This window comes from Coffea arabica, chromosome 6c (genome assembly GCF_036785885.1).
Source record: "Coffea arabica cultivar ET-39 chromosome 6c, Coffea Arabica ET-39 HiFi, whole genome shotgun sequence".
In the NCBI taxonomy this organism is placed as follows: Eukaryota; Viridiplantae; Streptophyta; class Magnoliopsida; order Gentianales; family Rubiaceae; genus Coffea; species Coffea arabica.
Genome location: NC_092320.1, coordinates 8,175,901 through 8,196,366, shown reverse-complemented (window position 1 = coordinate 8,196,366; position 20,466 = coordinate 8,175,901). Strand labels below are relative to the sequence as shown.

Genomic DNA, 20,466 nt, shown 5'->3' with positions numbered 1-20,466 from the left:
ATTAGTCACAGCCAAAAATAGACGGAAAGGTCTCATGAATAGTGCAAAGTCATTTTGATAAAGTTACAAAGCTACATGGCTTATGGCACAACACGAAAGGCAGTGAATAACAATAAGGAAGACGGTTGTTGCACTAGTTACTCGTGTGATGAGCACTTCGACCAGTTGCCGACCTTTCCACTGCTGCTTGGGCCATATGACCCCCACAAAGAATGAACTCAGGGGCTGGGAATTTGTATATCTCTAACCTGTTTGCTCATGTCTCCTTCCTCCCGGATAATACAATCGGACATATGTACGGATGCCATCTGCGATGTTCCAAGAAAACGACCAACTACCAAATATTTCTGAGAGCTCCACAGTAGGGATCACCACTACGATCAACCATTTCTCTTCTGAATTCTAAGTTCTTTGACTTCAAAATAAAAACCATATAGAAAGCGAGAAAAACACAATGAACCTAACAAACACTAAATCACCCAAGGAATAACACAATTTCATCAGCAGCAACTGGTCTCAATGTCTTACTGTCTTTGCACTAGAAATTTTTCACGCATTACATCCCGCAAAGATTGCACCACTCCTTGGAAAAGAACAGTACCATCTCCGGGCTCATCAACAGAGCCTCATATCACCTTGACACCTCTTTTATAAAGGCTACTTCTCCATATCCAGATGATGGTGACAGCAGGTGCTTGTCCTGATCACCATCTTCACTTTCTGTAGCTTCATGAGCTGTATTACTCGAGACAGAAGCACTCCCATCTTCTTCTAGAAATTATGCAAGTGTTTGGGGAAAAAAAGGTTATTACTTCCTAATACTTTTGCACAAGTACCAGATTATCAGGAAGTAGCAAGAAATACAATGAATGCGCCAAAAGATAAAGAAAAGACAGTCGGAATAGCGGCAAGGCATCAAGACGTATAATATGTTTTCTTTTAAGAAGCAGAGTTGAGCCATTCAAATTTTTAAAGAATTGCAGAAACAAAGAACAGGCTGCTTAGCAGTACCTGGGTGGTACTCCGGAAGCTGCTTAACAGTGGTTGCTTGAAGACTTTCAGGGAGAAGACAACTGCAGAAAGCACCTGAAGTTCAACAAAAGCCAGTATTTCTAAGATTATCTTGGACATAAAGTATGAATAATGTCAAAATCACACAATAGTACCACAAAAGATGTTGCTATTATATCAGTGATGACAGAATAAGCAATAGAAATAGTAAATGTAGTTCAGGAATCTATCCTGTCATGAGATATGCAGATTCCAGAGCAGAAACTTCTAGGGAAACAAAAATCCTACTAATAATACGTTATGTTATTTCTGTTTCCAATGGAAGACAAGTTGTCATGGTCAATAACATTGCTAAATCTAGCAGAAGTAACTTTATGATCACAGCAGACCAACGTTCCTCCCAATGAGACCAACAAAAAGAAATATAAATTCATCTGCAATAAGTGAACAAGGTTCCTTTTCACATCTCCATATACATGCCTTTGCAGAAAAGGTTTTCCAATAACTCAATAGCTCCATAGAGATGATAGGTGTAAAGCTAGAAGAACATTATGATACTTGTGAAAGAAGTTTGTCTGCTGCTGTAGCTAAAACTCGAGCAAACTGTATTTGCAAAAAAAAAAACTTTCCAGAATCAAGATACCTAATTCTAGGGTTTTCGCAAGAACAATCTAGAAGAAAAATAATGGACCAGAATCTTAGGTTCCTGAATCCGGAACAATAAAAGCTAATAAGCTGTACATATCAGCCTATATATTGCAGTTGCCATACAAGACCAAGTTATGATTGTAAGAAAATTCTGTATAGAGAAGAGTTCAAATTTTGTTCAGAGTTAGATATACCCATATGTGCCAGCCTGTTCACCCACCCAGGTATTCCTCTTCCTGTAAGCCTTCGGGCCATATCATCTGTGAAATGATTGCAATTCTTGGAGATGAGATGATAGGTATCACCATGATACTCAGAAGCCACACTCTCAATGAAAGTACGGAATTCTGACGGAGGCATGTTGATTCGACCCAGTGGGACAGAAGATCTAAAAATAAAACCAGGACAGCTTTTGGGCTCCACTTCAAAGACTCCACTGATGGGAAAGTCATGTGCTCCAAACCCATATTCCATCCCATGAACTGCAAATTGGTGCATTCCATCACATAAGAGTGATACAGAAATATTCAACATGTATGCTGTTGACGTTTTTCTCTAAATAAGAATCTTCCATACCTATGTGCTCTTAAAATTTTGATATTTTCCACCCTTTGATTTACTTAAGCCATACATAATGAAAGTTTCTCAAAACAACATGTACTTTAACATGAATGACACAAAAAATGAGTTAAAAAAAGGATGGAGAGAAAGAGCAGAGGTCTCTCGTTCGGGTCCAATATTATACCATGCATCAGTTTCAGATAATTCTGGTCAATTACCCACCAAATAAAACTCAAACAAAGAAAATTATTCCTAGCAGAAAAGGCCACTCAAAATCAAAATCTGATCAGTCATATTCTCACCCTTGCCATCCCTGTATGTAGTGAGCTGTGAAACTTAGCATCTAATTAGTCTCTTCCATCAGTGAAACCTCATCAACCTGGTACGAAATTCATGGCCAAATAAATCCTGGGAGTGTCCCTATAGATTTTTATAAATGGAAACAAACTACGTGCAATTTCACAGATGAAAGGTAGCCCAGGCATTAGGATCCTTGTATTCACGATGCAATGTAAACAGACCACGAAGTCTAAAAAGCAAAACATTAATCAACTTAAATCAATTGAGATTTCAACTGCGCAAAGTGGAATAAGGCTGCATTCTGGTTCTTATTAAAGTTCGAAATGTATGTTATTCGAATTAAGCTACAATCCTACCATGTAAAATCTCAGAGATAAAAAGATCCAATTCCAGCTATCAAGCTCAAGAATAACCAAGCTGATCATCCACCATAATCAAAAGAACTACACAAATAAGGCCCCAAGAAAAAGAAAAACTCCATTCCCTATCCCGTGAGCAACTCTCAAATGACTCAGGTATAACAAAAAGGATACAAACCCAGAAAGCATATCCAGAACGTAAGCCAAACCAAAAATCATAGTCATTTGAAAAAACCAACACAAAGTTAAATCTAAGACAAATCCATAAATCCAATAAGCAAAAGGAACTCTTTTTGCTTTCCTAACATTTGTGGGGTGTTTACTTTTTCTCACCTTCAATGCCAGAATGGAAGATGCCAAAACCAAACCAAACTGTATAATGATTGAGAGGGGTCAGGTCATATACATTAAGCACCACTTGGGTCTCGGAGCTGCCATTACCTCCACCACCGCCGCCATCACTACCGTGATTTGATGCGGAGTTTGACATATTTCTATTCTCAACCCCCTTAAAAAAAGAATTGAAACAAAAATCCCTCTTTATCCTCTCTCTTTTATTTTCTTTGCTTTTCTCCCTCCTTTCAATCTATGATCTTTTCTTTTGACTGCACGTGCACATCAATTTTTGAAGAGAAACCCACGAGATTTTTCAAGATTGAGACTCTTCCTTGACTCTCAGAATCTCTCCCTCTCTTTTCCTGTGGACTTGCTTCTCTTCCTCTCTCTGTTTTCTCCCCTATTTTTGTTTACAGTTTTTCTTCTGCAGGCAGAGGAAAAACTTGGCGCTTTTTGGGGTAGAAAGGCAAAGCTCTAGTTTAGGAAATGTGCGTATTACATGTTTTTTTTTTTTAAGGAATATTACCTTTTTTAGGGATCATTTTAAAAACCTACCCTGATATTTCTAATAATTTCACTTTCCTCCCCTAAGGTTTGTAAAATTATATAAACCTCCCCTAAAGTTAAGATTTTGTAACAAAATTAGTCCAAATCATAAAAAGTAACATTAAAAAAGTATCTTAAAAAAAGAGATGAAACTTTGATTCCATAAATACCCCTTTTATGCGTGCATATAAGTTATATTAGTGAAAGAATGAAAATAATTAAAAGTTAAAAACAATTAACTTACATATTTTACTATTCAAAAAATTCATATTCAATATATTAGATAACACAAATAAACAACAAAACTACATTAATGATCACAAGATTCAATAAAACAAACTAGTCATATATTTTAATATGAGGTTTGCTATAATTATTGTGATTTTGAAAATAAAAAAATTTCAAATTTTGTCTTTCTTTTCCGTTATTTCTCCTTTATTTCCACGAAATTAGTTTACAATTATCATAACTTTAAGAGTTTTAAGAAACACTTGCTCGTGAACAACCTTTCTTTTCTCTTGTGTTTTTTCCTTTTACCAAATAATCTCTTCTCACATTGCGTACAAACTTGTTTTTTGTCATTGACAAGTTTTTTCAATCACAAAATATTATCATTTGGTGCATCAATTGGCATTATTTTGTAATTGTAAGTCACCATTTATCATTAAAAAAATTCTCAACATTACTTCCATTAATTAGTTACTAATAATTAATTAGTGCTCTAATTATTCAATCGTTAGATATTAGTTTCTAATAAGACATAATATTCTAAAGTATATGAGTAATTTTTTCCCATATAAAGTATAAGTAATTGGGTTTGCAATTCCATCAAGGGAGGTAAGTATTAATTTTACAAACCTTAAGAGAGGCCAGTGTAATTATTAAAAATCTCAGGGGAGGTTTATGGAATTATCCATTTTTGTATATAAAGTTTGAAACGGGTGCACATTACTACTAATCGCGGGTTGCGTTGGTTTTCACCGGTACTCGAACAGCTGCAATCATTATGATACAAATCAATTTTGCTACGGAATCTTCTGTGTAACATATTGGCAATCATTTTGATACAAAGCAATATATATTAATATTTTGTTGCATTTGGTTTTATTTTGCTCCCCAATCCTAATGACAAAAATACTAGAAAGTATTAAGGGTTTTTATCAGTTTATCCCCTTAAACTATATCTCAACTATCAGTTTAGTCCCTAACGTTAACTTTTAGTCACTTAAGTCCTTGGACTAAAGGTCAAATAAGAAGGCATTTTATAATTCACGTAAAAAAACATGTTTAGATCCAACTTAATTATAAATGGACAAATATACCCATAAATTGCCCTGCTAATATGTGAGAATTGTTTCAATCTGGAAAAACTCGCATGTTCTTATAATTTGGAAAATTATGAAAAGAAAAGGACCACTAGGGAAAATTTTTTTAGTAACATATCACTTGAGAAAAAATAAACCTTATAATGGAATAATTATAAAATTTTCCTTCTAAGATTGTCTTTGCTTGATGACGTGCAAATAGGTTATGAAATCCCACACTTCGATATCATCATATTTGCAATGTCTTGACAAGATATTGCGCAAAATAAAAAATTTTGTAAACAATTTAAGAAAATAGAGGAGAGAAAAGCTTTCTAATCCTTGTTAGGAGAGGATATTTTTGTCATAAAATTTTTCACCAAACTTTAGTTAGTTAGTAGGGCAATTTATGGGTATATTTGTCCATTTATAATTAAATTGGATCTAAATATATCTTTTTACGTGAATTATAAAATGAAATTTTTATCAGTTTACCCCCTTAAAATATATCCCAACTATCAGTTTAGTCCCTAACGTTAAGTTTTAGTCACTTAAGTCCTTGGACTAACTGTTTGACCGTTAGTCCAAGGACTTAAGTGACTAAAACTTAACGTTAGGGACTAAACTGATAGTTGAGGTACGGTTTAACGGGGTAAATTGATAAAAACCCAAGTATTAATGCCATTGTTGCATTTGGTTTTCATCCTTGGATGCAAATTGCCTTTGACTTTCATTGGACAGAAATGATTGGTAATTTGACATAATTGATTGCCTCCGGGTGTTTTCTATTTTCTTTAGAAAGTCGAGTTTTAGGGAATGTCATCGTAGTAGCATGCATAATGCATACCCCAAAAGTTTCTTTAGTTCTTTAATACTCCTACCCGAAAGTATAATACTGACACGTTTTCTTCAATTACTTCTCCTTCCACAGTGCCCAAAAGAGGGGAAAAAAAAAAAAAAACTATTTCTTCCTCCATTTTTGTCGTTCTCGTCAGAAGAGAAAGGCTCGTTGAAGCGATGTATTTTATTCCGAATTGAGCAGTGATTGGCAAATGGCACCAAGCCACTAGTTGACAGGCCGACACTACCATAATTGATTAGCACTTGGGGTCTCATTAAATCACACTACAGAACAAAAATTCGAAGCATTACCCGCCAATTTTTTTCTTGCATCTAAGAATGTATACATCACCCGACGTTTAACTACAAAAAAAAAGGTTCCCTCATCAGTCTAAACTTCACCACTGTTACAATTTCGTACGATCTCTTTGCGCACCCAAAAAATATATATTTACTTTATTTAGCCAATATCAAATAAATTGAGTTGATATTGATTAAATTAAATTAAATTATAAAAATACATTATATTGTGTCGAAAACGTCAAGATCGAAAATTCGAGTATTCAATCGACGTCATCAAATCAACTATTTTCTACGTCTAAATTATAGAAAACGCCCTTTTGATAAAACCTTTGAAGAAAAGAATCAGCAAATTAATTTATTTAATTTAAGAATTTTCAAAAATTGCAGTCCTTTTATTTTAAATTTAATGTATTTAATATTTGTACATGTTTTCTTATATTTTATCTTAGACAACAAAATTTGTGCTACAGCTTTCACTGTCATAATACGTAACAAGCACCAGACTTTGGCAAAAAGAAAATTGTTAAATTTGCTACACTGGATGATGGATCACCTTTCACATGAGACGTACTAGAATAGCGTGCGGCTGTTAATTTCCTTTTTATACCTGTTTAGAGCGTCTTGTAGTGACTTCATATATCTGCTCAATTCTTGACAAACCGTCAACTTTGGCATCATCCAAACAACAACAGGAGGTCCCCAAATACCAGACGTTCTCAATTTTCAGTACCAAGTCTACGAGAAGATAAAAGGGTAAAAGCTTCCCATACAGCCCACTTAATTCAAACGCTTATTATACATAATACTAGTGTCGTAAAATCCATCAAGATCTCAGCGCCAACCACATCATCCACCTCACATGTTGCCAACCTTTAGGCTTTAGCCAAGTCTGGCTCGCCTACGAGCTCTCACCAACAACATTACCAAGTTCCCTGACACTTTGCACGCCAGATGCATGGAACTAATCAGGACTGATTAACTGACTAAAGAAGGAATATCTAATAGTAGCGTTCCAACTTTCCTACTTTCTAGAGGGAGCGACAATTACCGCTACTACAGCTGCAAACTCCCAACATAACTAATCAACTCATGCTACCGTATAGAGATGATGATGTGTTCAATTACTTTAATTTAACAATTACAGATAACACGAAAATATCTGTAGACCAAAAATCTACAGAAGATTCAAAAAGCAAGTGAATGGTATAAATCATAATTCAAAAGTAGGAATTACAAATTTTTTTTTTTTTTACTTCCTCTCTCACAAAACACGAGATGCCAAACAGCAATCTTGGGCACCTGACAGTTATTTCCAGTGCTTCCCCTTTGCACCTGAAAGATAAGCAAATAGTTAACCAAAACAACAGGGTGTTTACAGATAAGTTGATAACATAAAGAAGCAGAACCGTGTTTAAGTACAAGGTGCATTTTCTGCTGACCGCAGTACCTATTACAGTAATGCGAAGGGAAAGAATGGAATCTAGTGCAACACTTTCCACTCAAAGACTAATCGTCTGAAGTGGGTCTTCGTTGTACTCTATCACGATGTGCCCAGAGTCCTGATCCACCATCTGAAGTTTCATTATCATCATCCCTGGAATCTGTTTCCCAATCATAGCTCTCCCCCCAAAGCCTTCTTGATGGTCTTCTTCTGATTGTGACATGAGCCCTGGTCCTTGAAGAACCAGACCAGCTACTGCTCCTTGAGGCACTCCCAGGTCGCAGGATTCGGATAAGGAAAAAGACAGTAAGCCAACCCCCTTCATCGAAAGGTAAAGAACTTTCTTCACTCCGTTCTTCTCCAATGGATGATTGCAGGGTACTGAGCAAATCTCCTAAATCTCTCTGCTGCTCCAACCTCCTCCAATTGCGTTGCCTCTCTGGATCAGCCTCTGTTGGCCGCGCAAGAGGATGTTCCTGTCTTGCATGCTTCCGCAAATCTCTGTACGCGCCATTGAAATCACAGGTTTCACAAGCACAGCTTCTTGATTTCGCATTCATAAAATGACGAGCGGACTCCACAACCATCCACCCATGGATCTGCTGACGGCACAAAGGGCACACCAACTTTGACTTTATTTCATCTTCGCAAGACACTGCTTCCAGTGATGCAGGCCCTCCCTCCCTTCTTTCAACATTTAAAGCCGTAACTGGTGGTTCCGAGATCATTGAGGTGGACGCCAAGTGAGAAGCCAATATAGGTGCTTCTTCTCGCTGCAGTGTAGTTGATGAAGCTTCTCCAAATGACTTGCGAAACTGATCAAAACAATTTGAATGGCGGTAACTTGTATCACACATAAAGGGACGGCATCCTTTCTCATGAGATGCACATAAAAGGAGAATAGCATTATGAGGATGTTCCATACAGACTGGACAACGGGCTTCTTCCCATTCTTTTGCATTTTCATCACTTTCCAATGGGTTTTTGGGCAATAAGTGCCGTGAGCGACTAGAACTGCATGGGAAAGGAGATGCCCTTGATCTATCAAAAGACACAGAACGATCTCTTCTCTCCTTAGGCATTTCTATGTCGCTATACCAAATTAGCTCGTGTATTGTTGAGTATCTCTCCTAATGTTGATGGTGTAAGTGTAAAAGCACTTGTACAACAGTGACACGAAATCTGAATCTAGAGTAAAACAAAACAAACAGCAGCAGCAACAGTAAGTGACTCCACAACAAACCAAAATAACAAAACAAACTGGTTGCAATTATGATGAAAACTTTCACAAGATACAACCATATCTATCCACCCAATATTTGCAGATGTACATGAATTCAGAAGACTTCATGTGACCTAAAAAGCAAATTCTTACCAAACCTATTCCAATCCAAATCGATGCTATTCATCTACTTGGAAGCTATAAGTAATGCATATCAAGACAATTTCATAGCAGCAATCACATGAACACATCAAGCATCTCCTAGAGATTGAAAACATATCAAGAAAGACACCCAATCCAGTAATGGTAATTAACAAGCAAATACAATGTTTTCCTAGATAACTTGCCTTGTTATGAATTGAATTGCCAAGTGCCTACTACAATAAAATGAACTCAGCCAGCCAAAGCCGTGGGCAACTGTGAAATTAGGTGCAAGATTCATTAATGTTCAGATTCTACAGGCACTCTATTCCTCCTGCCTTTTTCCCAGTGTAACATGACTTTCCCCAAGTATTAACAGTTGCAATTGAGTACTCAGCATTGTGAAAAATGGAGTCACAAGCAAATGCATGTGAACCAATCCATTGCACAAGAATTAACCAAAGATAGCATTTTGTATGAAACTGCAATGCCTTGTCTAGTTTAAAACCCTCACCCACAATTCACAATCTGTCTGAGACTCTCAAGTGCAACAATAGCAATCCTGCCACCGATGTAGCAATAATGAGCAAAACATGACTTCCTGTATTCGCTAATAGGTAATCTTCCCATTCCCCTTTTCGCTGGATCTCATATTTCATAAAGAACTTCTCTACCAACATCAAAAGCTGGAAACTGCTTCTGAAATAGAGCAACATTGTGCTTACTGCTATTGAAGTTACAGTAGCAAAAGCATTGAACATTTCCCTTTCAGCTGTGCTCTTCAAGCAGCTATTAAGTTTCGATTGGCTGCTTAACTAGCTATACGAACAAACAACCTCTTCCTCCAAAACAAGTAGAACACAATATTAGCAAATCATCTCCCAGCACACCTAGCCAACGAAGAATATGCGAAACGATTGTACCACAAAATAATATTCCACAAGCATGACCACTGCTGAGCTTAATGCCAATCAGGTAACAACACTCCCAAAAGAACACAAGACAAAGAAAAATATCTATCAGAATCACGGCTAGCATTTGTGGACCAAGAGCACATCTCAGAACACTAGGCAGCTCTGAAACACCACACCAATCCTCAATATCAACCAAATCTGCCGAACATTAACTCATCATATGGCATAAACTTGCTTAACCCAACTTTATCATGACTCGTGACACTCCAGAAACATCGTATGCCACCTAAAATCCCAACTTTCGACTAGAAATTACTAAAACAGCAGGAGGCACTCATCCATGTTAAATTTAGCGATAATTTTATCAATAAAAAATAGCGCAATTCCCTCCACACCCTCTTGGGGGAAACAAAAGAGGTAGAATATGAAGAAGATACTGAATAAGAAACTCAATTATCCTTCATAGATAAAGATTCCAAATTCTGATCATAATGCATATTTACTATTCATTTCCTTTGAAACCTAAACAGCAGAAATCGTTTTTGTTTGAACTTGAATATGTGTGTGTGTACGCATATGTATATATTTTAGCATGGAGATTCTTAGTTCCAAAGCATGACAGCTACCTAGAGAGGAGATGTAAATTTCCCCAAAATCAGATAAATCATGCTCGCAAATCGAAGAAGTCACCGACAAGTCGTCTCAAAGAGAAATAGAGCAATCAGACATGAAAACAAGTCTTGAGATAAGCTAAACAATCAGATCTCTACAACTATCAAACCCAAAAATCAGGTCTATGAGTTTACCGCAAGTTCACAAGATGTCTTTCGATTTTGAAACAGCCAGCTCCTCTCAGTCTTTTCGCTATTAATTACAGTATCTGGAAATCTAAGATACTACAAATAATCCTCGGGTTTAGATTGTTTGGTTCCAAGTCGTTGCCGAATCGATGAACCCTAGCTTTTTGAGCGAGAGGGAGAGAGACACATGTCCCTCAGCACCTGCTAACGTTTAGGTTAGCAGCTGAGGTTTCAACGTTTAGTCGAGCAGCTGTGGCCTCCAGACAGTCAAAATTGCGATTTTAGAGATTGTGGGAGCAGGGATAGATCCGTATTTATAAGAGGAGCTCGAAGGTTAGTGCTGACGTGGTTAAGGACTGTTCGTTCTCTTTTTTTTTTTTTGTGGGGGAAGTTAAAACAATATGAGCGGGTCAGAGGCATAGGAAAGGGCGTTTAAGTTTTGAATTATTGAGGCGGCGCCGTTTCATGGAACGTTGGGGGTGGCTGGTGTAAAAGATTAGTATTCATACGTGTGTGTATAAACAAATTGAATCTTCTTTACTATTTGCTTGCATATTAGATTGTTTAAGGGTTTGTTTGGATAGCCAATTATTTCAAATAATAATTCGCTTGCATCATAAACATATTTTTCAATTCATTTTTTTATATTTTCAATTCCACCTTTTTATTTCATATACATTACATCACAAAAAGTGCTACAGTAATTATTCTAAATAATATTTTAAATAATACTCTATCCAAACAATCCTATTAATATTTGCTTTTATTATCAACATATTTTTCAATCACCTTTTTATTTCATTTACATCATATCAAAAAAAGTGATATAGTATTTTTCAAAAATCATCCCAAATAATCTACTATACGAACACATTTGTATTAGTTTTTATGCATTCAACAATGACAATATATAGCTCTCACAGGGGTGGTCCAGCGGTAAGCGAACTCTTAAGAACTTTTGAGGTCCTGGGTTCGAATTTTATTATGGACTTAAACCCTTATGACTTGCCTGGGTCGCTGCGTGGGGTCGTGGTATGCCAGTTCGGATCTTAAGGGTTCGAATCGAGGCACATTCCGAGTTACAAAAAAAAAAACAATGACAATATATACATTATTAATGTACATAAAATTAATCATATATATAAGTAATAATTAAGTACTCTCTCCCATCCATATTTTCCATCGCTTTTCGGGATTCTAACTTTGTCAGAATAATGGATTGATTATGATGTAAATGCTTTTATTTCCAAACTTTTCCAAATTTGCCCTCAAATTTAAAATATAAATTTGAATATAACATGATATACAACTAAAGGTCTGTGTCTGTCTGTGTTGATAATATTTAAGTACTACTCTCGTCCCGCATTTTTCATTGCTTTTCGGGATTAACTTTTTAAAAATAGTGGATTAATTGTGATATAGATGCTTTTGTTTCCAAACTTGCCCTCAAAATTTAAATTTTGAATTTAAATGTCACATGATATACAACTATAAGTAGAGACAAAATTAGAAAAAATAATAAAAGTAACTTTAGTTTTAATAAGATAACAAACATTTTGAAACATTACAGAATGAAAGGTATGCCGCTATCAGTGGAATGAAAAAAATATATTCTTTAACAACTGCATGGTCCAAATAAATTATGATATGTGCATTTACTCAACGAGATCAAAATTAGTTGCTCTATAAGCTCCAATAGTTAATTTGAATATAAATTTGTATAATTATGTTACATTTGGATTAGTTATTTTTTGGGATATTTTAAAAATATTTTATTAGAGCAATATATATGAAAAATTTTACTATAAATGTTTTTGAAAATTTTTGTTAGATATATTGTGGAATATTTTTAAAATTTAAAAATTAACACCATCACTTATCACCACCACCACCACCCCCCTCCCTCTTCCTCCCTCTCTTTTTTCCTTCTCCTCCTTCTCTGCTCTCCTTCCCTTCCCTTAGGCTTCATTTAGATGGAGAGAAAAAGACAGAAAATAAAGTATTCTAAGATAAAGTTTTACCATTTCATTCACTTGGGAGTTTTAACAAGTACGGAAGAAAAACGAAATGAACGGATGGGACTTCCTTTAATTGGTGAAAATTTTTCCGCCCAAAATTGGAAAGAAAAAGATGAAAACTTGTTGGGTGCCAAAAGATATTTTTAATATGACAATTTTGTCCTTTAAAATATAGTACAAAAATTTATTATTCCCGATATATCATAAAGTTGATTTGTAAAAGCAACGATGCAAAGCTTTCTCAGTTCTATACTTTATATTCTTCCAACTGTCGAGTGTACTTGGTTTTCTTTTATTCTTCATCCACAATTTAATAACAAAGGGTATTTCTTTGACTCAATCTCTTCTTTCGTTCTTTGCTCAATCTTCTTTAAAGAATTGTGGAAAAAGCATTTTTTTTGTGTAGATTGTTATTGTTTATATTCTAAATTTTTTGTTCATTTTCTATCATAAAATTATTGTCAATAAACTCTTGATTTTTATATTATTGATTTGTGATTATATCTGGCATGGTTATGGTACATGTAAGCTCCAGTGGTGATACATGAATATGAAATTTGAAAGCATAAGTTTGTTTATTTGCCTATGTAAGCTTCAAATTATAAAATGATCTCATGGTTTTGAGTTTCCATGTTGTAAATCAACAATCCGAACAGCTTCACAAAAACCGATGCCTCTAGGAATTTTATCATCCATGGGATAAGCCCCTGAATTTGATTACAAACAATGAGCTTTTTATAGATTGGGCTAATAATCATGAAATGTATAAAAAATATGTCTTACACCATTTAGGAACTCAAATTATTATTATTCATCTTGTGGGAATGCATATGCAATTATTTTACAAATTTATCTTGCCCAAATATTCTATTTATTGGAACAAGAAAGCTAATCTTTGGACTTTGATTTAAAAATTGAAAGGGAAAATACGTAGTAAAGTTTTGTTCTCATAAAATTCTTTCTTTCCATATTTCTCCAACTCTCAAATAAGAGAAAGATGTTTCTTTTCTTTTCTTTACTTTCATTGAACTATCAAACGAAATATCCATCTTTTCCCTTCTTTTCCTTTGTTTCCTAAGTTATCTTTTCTTTTCTTTTCTCTTCCTTCGTAAACTCCCAAACTAAGCCTTACCCTCCTCTCCTCCTCTCCCCTCCCCTTTCCCGCCATACCTCACCCCTCCCCTAATGCATGGTCTCAATGGGTCTGGGTGGAAAGGGGAGGGGAAGGGGAAGAGAGGAGGGAAGGAGGAAAGGAGAGGAGAGGAACGAGGAAAGAGTGGTAGTGTATGAATCAGTTCGTATGGGACCTAGTGATTGTGAAATTATATGCAGTAAATAATTGTTCTTGCACTGCATATTCTTCTTTTTGTGACGATGCAGCAGGATGCGAGCTTTATTATGGAAGTAAGTGGGATCTTCTCCATGGAATTGGTAAAGGCAATGGCATCATTCATGTTAGAGGGGAGTTCTCTGGAAGCTCCGGTAAGCGCTTATAATACATTTAACAACAATTAATAGTGGAAAACCAGATTATTAGAAAACAGTGCAGTTAAAATAATAAAGTTTTGAGTTTTAGATTCGAGTAATCTGGTGGTGATTGATATCTTTTTATCCCAATCCCCTAGAAGCCAAAAGAAGAAGGTGGTTGATGCTCTCTGTCATACTTCCAGTATCTTCAGTATTAATAGCAATTGTTGCCTCAGTTTGGTTATACCTGAGATGGAGAAAGTTTAAACATGAAGGTACGAATATCTATATATCAAAATTTATGGTCTCCATTTAATTTCCCGTCTTTCAATAATTTCACATGACACTCAGCTACATGGTTATACTTAAATGCAGGAGTTATCAAAGGGAGAGAAGATGCCATAAGAGAAAGTGTATCATTATTTATTGTATCAGTTTGTAAGCAATGCATTCACTGCAACTTACGGAAGTGATGGAAATAGTCTTGAACTTGGCAAGAGGAAAGATCCTGAACCGCCGCATCTAAGCTTTTCAAGCATAGTTTCTCTGAATGATAATTTTTCTTTCGCCAGTAAGATTGGGGAGGGTGGTTTTGGTCCTGTATACACGGTACACGTTCTTTCATGATAGGAGAATGATCCAAGACAACTTAATCGATTTTGTGTTACAATTTAGTTGCTATATGGCCTCAAAATCTCTAGTGCTAATAGAGTAAGCACTATCATAAATTTAAAATTGCAAGGCAAGATACTCGGACATGAAATTGCAGTAAAAAGACATTCTAGAATGTCTGGACAAGGACTAGAGGAATTCAAGAACGAGCTTCAACTGATATCAAAGCTCCAACATAGTAATCTTGTTAGGCTTCTGGGATATTGCACTGAACAAGAAGAGAAGATATTAATATGCGAATTTATGACCAATGACAGCTTGTATTCCTTCTTATTTGGTTCGCCTTCTGACTTCTCGTATTTCCCCTGGACTTTGACGTACATAAGCATACTTTCTTGATGTAACTGTAATTATAATTGCATATGCTTGTGCAGATACTAACAAGCGTTTGCAGCTAGACTGGGGAAGACGTTTGCACATCATTGAAGGAATCGCTCAAGGTCTCCTTTATCTTCACAAGTATTCTAGATTTAAAGTCATCCATAGAGATCTAAAGACAAGCAACATTTGTTGGACAGCCATTTTAACCCCAAAATATCAGATTTTGGCATGGCAAGAATTTTTGACGAGACTAGTCAAACTAAAACGAAGAGGGTTGTTGGCACATAGTGAGTGATCAGACCTCATTCTTAATTTCTATGAATCTAGATGATTGTTGACAACTTATATCCAACATGCTTATCTTTCTTTATTTGCCACTACAAACATACTTCCGTAATCTTTGTGGTGCCTCTAAACTGTCCACAATTAACTCGGCTCATTCTGTTTGTACACTTCCCTATTTAACTGATAAAATTGCTTGATCACGCTGGAAACAGCGGTTATATGTTGCCAGAGTATGCAGTGCACGGCCTTTTCTCCACAAAATCTGACATTTTCAGCTTTGGAGTAATTATGCTGGAGATTATAAGTGGGAAGAAGAACACAACTTTTTACCGATCAGATCGATCACTTAACCTGCTAGGATATGTAAGCAACTCAATCACGGCCTATATCTTCTGTTTCTCTTCTCTGTTCAAAATAAACAAGTATTTGCTAATTGTTTGCTAAGAATCTCATAAACTGTAACGTGTTTGTAAAGGCTTGGGAGACGTGGCAAGAGGGTCATTGCCTGGACTTAATGGATCAAACATTGGTCGACTCGTGTTTGGAGGATGAGCTTGTCTTATGCATTCAGGTGGCTCTTCTTTGCCTTCAGGAAAACCCAAAGGACAGGCCCACCATGTCCGATGTTATTTCAATGCTGAACAAAGAAAGAACAAATCTGCCAATACCAAAACAGCCTGCGTTTTCGACTTTATGTATCCTAAATGTTGATACTCCCCAAGCGATGCGCTGACCGCCTACTTCAAATGATGTGACTTTATCTGTGTTGAAGCTCGATAACATCCCATCTAGGTAATAACTAACATCCCATCTCGGTAATGGCTTATTTCTTCATAGACGTTTTTCATTTTCCTGTCAAGTCTTTATTGTTCACGTTCATCTCTAAAAAACTTTTGCATAGAGAAAAGCTTATCCAAACTCTTATTTTGTGGCAGCGTGCAATACGGAGAAAAACAGCTTCTCCATGTTTTTTCATTGACATTTCTTATACTTCTTGCTCACATTCACCTTCTGAGCAGCATTGTCTCAAACTCAATACAGCAGCCTGCATTGAAAGGAGTCAAAAAAGAATTGGAAGTGTAGCGAGAAACTGGAAAGGAAAGCAGGTTGCAGCATGGGCCTTGGTGGACAAGAAGCATGGAAAGTCAAGAGACAGATGATGCTGAAGCAATCAAGTTATCTCTTATCAAAGCAACGGAAGAAGGCTGGACAAGAGCACAGGTACAAGCAGAGAGTAACCACCTCGTTGACAAAGATAAATTCCTACAGCTGCAATTCTTCGAAAATGGCCACAATCCTAGAAGACATTGTAGTCCTTAGCTCCTCGTTTGATTTGTGATGCGTTCGCATATACAAAGGAAAAATGATATAGAGTAGAAATATAGCAGATTATGGTGTAAACTTGCCAAAGCGGAGTGCAAGGTTCATTTTCCCCTCTGTCTAGCGCAGGAACAGTGCGGGCATTTTGCCCGATATACTGTAAATCTTTTGTAATAGTTATTTATCACCCAAAAAAAAAGTGTCATTCATAATTCAATCGAATCCTTGAAGACGAGAACAAGTAAAATTCACTACATGAATTCGCTAAATACGGTAAATATTTCCATCTTCATAATTAAGTGAAAACAATTTATACTTTTTTTTTATATTGGTCATAGACTGAAACAGTAATTATTTTTATGAGCCTTATTATTTCGTATTCGTAAAGTTGATCATTACGAGTGATTGTAAAAATTATATTTGAGTATTTCTAAATATGTGTTTATTTAACCATTCGAATTGACCTAGCGACCAATGGAAAGTTACTAAATCTTGTACATGACAGTTGGAATTAGAGGTGTCAAAATATGTGACTTGGACGGACTTGGTTTGGGTAAAATGGATAATGGATATAAGTGAATTAACCCATTTAATTAGATGGGTATTAATGGGTAAGTGAAAAAATGAATTGGGTAACCAATTACCTATTTATAACACATTTATTTTAATTTTTTTGTAAATTCATTTAAATTCATTTTTGCAAACTAAGTTATCAATTTATACCACTCTTTGTACCCATATTTAGTTTAAAATATTTATTTATAATGCTCAATAAGCCTAATTACCAAATTTTTTTCATTTATACTCTATGTCACAAAATTACATATTATTTAATAATTGAATTATAAAAATATAAAAATTTGATCTAAGTACTATAAAAGTTAGTATAAAAACTTAATCCAAAAATCTTGAACCCCTAACATTTTTTTCATATATAAATTTAAATGGTAATGTTGAAAAATGAGCATGTTAACAAACTAAGAGAAAATAAATAATAAGATAAAACCAACAAATAGTAATAATAATGAAACAAAAGTAGTTAACATCATGACAAAATGAAAAATCTGAAAAAAAAAAAAAGGATGGGGGAAGAGAAGAGACTTGGGAGAAGAGAATTCTAAATAGGTTAATTGAGTTTGATGGATTACCCAATAATACCCATTTAATAAATGGATATTATTGGGTAACCCATATATAAAATTTTAAAATACCTATATTCATCTATTCATGAACGTATGAGTAAATTTAGTTAAGTGAGTTGGTTTGCCACCTATAGTTGGAATAAATGAGATGAATGGTAATAAAAATTGAAAAGATTTTTTTGGACTTCAAATGTTGTTACTCAAAATCAGGCTTTCTTAACTTCTAATTAAACAAAAAATGAGATCAACGAGAGCATCTGTTGCTTAACGAATGACGGCCGGCCCTATATGCTTTAGTGGCCAAGAGGTGGACATTGGATCAACTAGAATTAGGACTATTAATTGGGTTAGGTCAGTCCGAGTGTAGCCTGGGTGGCCCTTAGAAAATTAGGGCAAGCCTTGTATACCATTGGACTGGATTGAGTTTAGGCCCATTTTATGCCTGATTAAATTGTGAGTTGAATTTGAGCTTAGGAGACAGCTCAATCAGAGCCCGATGATCTAGTCAACTAAGTTTTTTTTTTTTTAAATAATTAAGGGAAGGATGGAATTTAAAAAATGAATAGGGAGAAAGGAGATATGAAACTAGGTTTCAATATTTTTTGAAGTTTCAATCTTAGTCACGAGAATAAAGGTTCCTTAACTTTTTTTTTTTTTTTTTTGTCAGGGGAAGATTATGATTTAAGAAGAAGGGAGGGGGTAATATAATTTTTATTTATAATGATTTATATTATTTAATAATTATATTCATTGTAACGTGCATTATTGAAATTTACATGTAATAAATAATTATGTGTTCAGGGTGAGTTCGGGTTAAACCCAAATTAAGTCTGACACTCCTAAGCCGAATTCCGTCCCCATCCTGAATGGGATCCAATAAAGTTGGATTTCTGAAACGTGTGATCAAGTGGGTCTATGTGTCCTCGTTGCCAGTTGGAGCCCAAACTGAAATGAAACATTTTTAATTCTCCTCCCTTTTACCCGAAAGTTGCTCCTCTTCTTTTTTTTTTTTTCCCCCCAAACGGCAACACTTTTGTATATACCAAAACAGTTTACACACTAATGGAGCAACTGCCCCTACAATCTGCTTGAAGTAATTCAAGCAGCCAAGCTGGGAAGATCACCTTCCATTCAGCAGGACCATCCAAACTCAAGGCTAGTTTTGCCAAGGAGTGACTAACAGAGTTGTTCATCCTCCTTGTGAAGGAAAAACAACATTTGTAAAGGTTAGACTTTAAACTAACAATATCTAACAAAACAGTTGCTATATCAGAATCCCCATCCCCCCTATTTATGCTATCTATTAGCTGCTTGCAATCTGATTCAAACACCACCCTCCTCCAACCCTGCTGTTTTGCCCTCAGCATAGCAGCTCTTAAAAGCCAAAGCCTCCTCCGAACTTCAACTTAAATTTTCAATATGTTCCTTTGAAATGTAACTCAATTACGTCTGCACTGACTAGCATGCAAAAAAAAAAAAAAAAAAAAAAATCTTTACACTAATAGACATTAATCGAATTTTAGGGTCATTTATTGTTGATAAGTGACGTGGGCACGGGTGGGAACAAATTGTTGAGTTGGAGCCCACGAATTCGTTCGAAGCTGCCCATGAAGATATGTCCCAGACAACAAAATGGCTTTTTGTGTAAATGCAAAGACAGATACGCTGTTCCTCAGTATGAGCATCCATGTCCTCCATTTTGTTTTTTTCTTTTCTTCGCCTTCAACGAAATGCACATGCTTTTCGTTTACTGATTTCAGGATTATGATACACAGGTAAGGGGAGAAGAATGTATGGGACTGGGTCTTTCAATGGACCCTGCTACTCTGCAACTGTACAATCGCTTGTTTGCCTGCAATGGAACCAAAAGTGAAACTGATAAGATCTGCAGATCAAAAGGCAGAAATGAAAGCAGGGATGCAAGGAAACCTGTTCCTTGCCACTTCGAAAGAAACACACCACTTTGGACTTTTGTCCCTGGTCATATCACATTTTCCTCATTCCCGGTACTCTCTAAAATTAGTCCTCAACTGCTCATTTCTCACTTGCTAAGTGGAGTAGTGCTGAATAAAAATCTCTCTCATGCAGCTGGATAAAAGAAAGAAACAATAATGATTTTCTTAAGACTTGTATACTTTTACTCTTCTGAAATAAATAAATTTTTTTTTAAAAAAAAAAAAAAGAAAAAGGCAAAAGAAAGGAACTAAAGCTTGGTCAGAACGGACTTTAAAAGCATTTTATGCGGTGGAACGGATTTTAGAGGTGATATAAATTGCAAATGTGGGAGGACAGACAGACAGGCCTTGGGTAGTTCATGGATGGTCCGCGGTGACCTACAGGGATTCACATGCCTGATAAGTTTAAACAATAAAGACAAGCGAAATCGGATTCCCCCGCCCCCCGAACGACAACAATCAGAGATTCAATTATGCCATCATCAAGAATCCAGTTACTGGAATGCCAAAAGAAAAAAAATACGGTATACTAATACGTATAAATCATTGGGGTGGTGGAA

General features: G+C 35.7%; 2 protein-coding genes and 1 pseudogene across 4 annotated transcripts; 1 reads left to right on the top strand and 2 right to left on the bottom strand.

Moving 5' to 3' along the window:
• Positions 1 to 18: 18 nt before the first annotated feature.
• Positions 19 to 3,595, bottom strand: LOC113691605 (deSI-like protein At4g17486). Its single transcript, XM_027209826.2, has 4 exons — positions 3,213 to 3,595; positions 1,854 to 2,141; positions 1,012 to 1,086; positions 19 to 771 (listed from the first exon to the last, which is right to left on the bottom strand). The coding sequence occupies exons 1-4, from the start codon at positions 3,367 to 3,369 to the stop codon at positions 632 to 634; spliced, it is 660 nt and encodes a 219-aa protein (XP_027065627.1). The 5' UTR covers positions 3,370 to 3,595; the 3' UTR covers positions 19 to 631.
• A 3,797-nt stretch (positions 3,596 to 7,392) lies between these two features.
• LOC113692813 (uncharacterized) lies at positions 7,393 to 11,022 on the bottom strand. 3 transcript variants are annotated; one of them, XR_003449067.2, is made up of 3 exons: positions 10,733 to 11,022; positions 7,656 to 8,837; positions 7,393 to 7,540 (listed from the first exon to the last, which is right to left on the bottom strand). XR_003449067.2 is itself a non-coding variant. In XM_072052616.1 (3 exons), exon 3 carries the CDS (start codon positions 8,729 to 8,731, stop codon positions 7,715 to 7,717), a length of 1,017 nt encoding a protein of 338 aa, XP_071908717.1. In that variant the 5' UTR covers positions 8,732 to 8,837; positions 9,527 to 9,854; positions 10,733 to 11,022; the 3' UTR covers positions 7,393 to 7,714. The 3 variants fall into 3 exon arrangements, 2 of the variants coding, with proteins under 2 accessions (XP_071908717.1, XP_071908718.1); XM_072052616.1 differs by adding an exon at positions 9,527 to 9,854 and having other exon boundaries at positions 7,393 to 8,837; XM_072052617.1 differs by lacking the exon at positions 10,733 to 11,022 and adding an exon at positions 9,219 to 9,520 and having other exon boundaries at positions 7,393 to 8,837.
• A 3,458-nt stretch (positions 11,023 to 14,480) lies between these two features.
• LOC113692362 (G-type lectin S-receptor-like serine/threonine-protein kinase At4g03230) lies at positions 14,481 to 16,275 on the top strand (annotated as a pseudogene).
• Positions 16,276 to 20,466: the final 4,191 nt, after the last annotated feature.

Excerpts from the sequence above, each read along its gene's own strand:
- LOC113691605 (XM_027209826.2), bottom strand. The coding sequence starts at position 3,369 with ATGTCAAACTCCGCATCAAATCACGGTAGTGATGGCGGCGGTGGTGGA. Across the intron at positions 2,142-3,212 it reads CTTCCATTCTGGCATTGAAG|TTCATGGGATGGAATATGGG; the intron begins GTGAGAAAAAGT and ends ACCAATTTGCAG. Across the intron at positions 772-1,011 it reads GCTTCCGGAGTACCACCCAG|AAGAAGATGGGAGTGCTTCT; the intron begins GTACTGCTAAGC and ends CATAATTTCTAG.
- LOC113692813 (XM_072052616.1), bottom strand. The coding sequence starts at position 8,731 with ATGCCTAAGGAGAGAAGAGATCGTTCTGTGTCTTTTGATAGATCAAGG.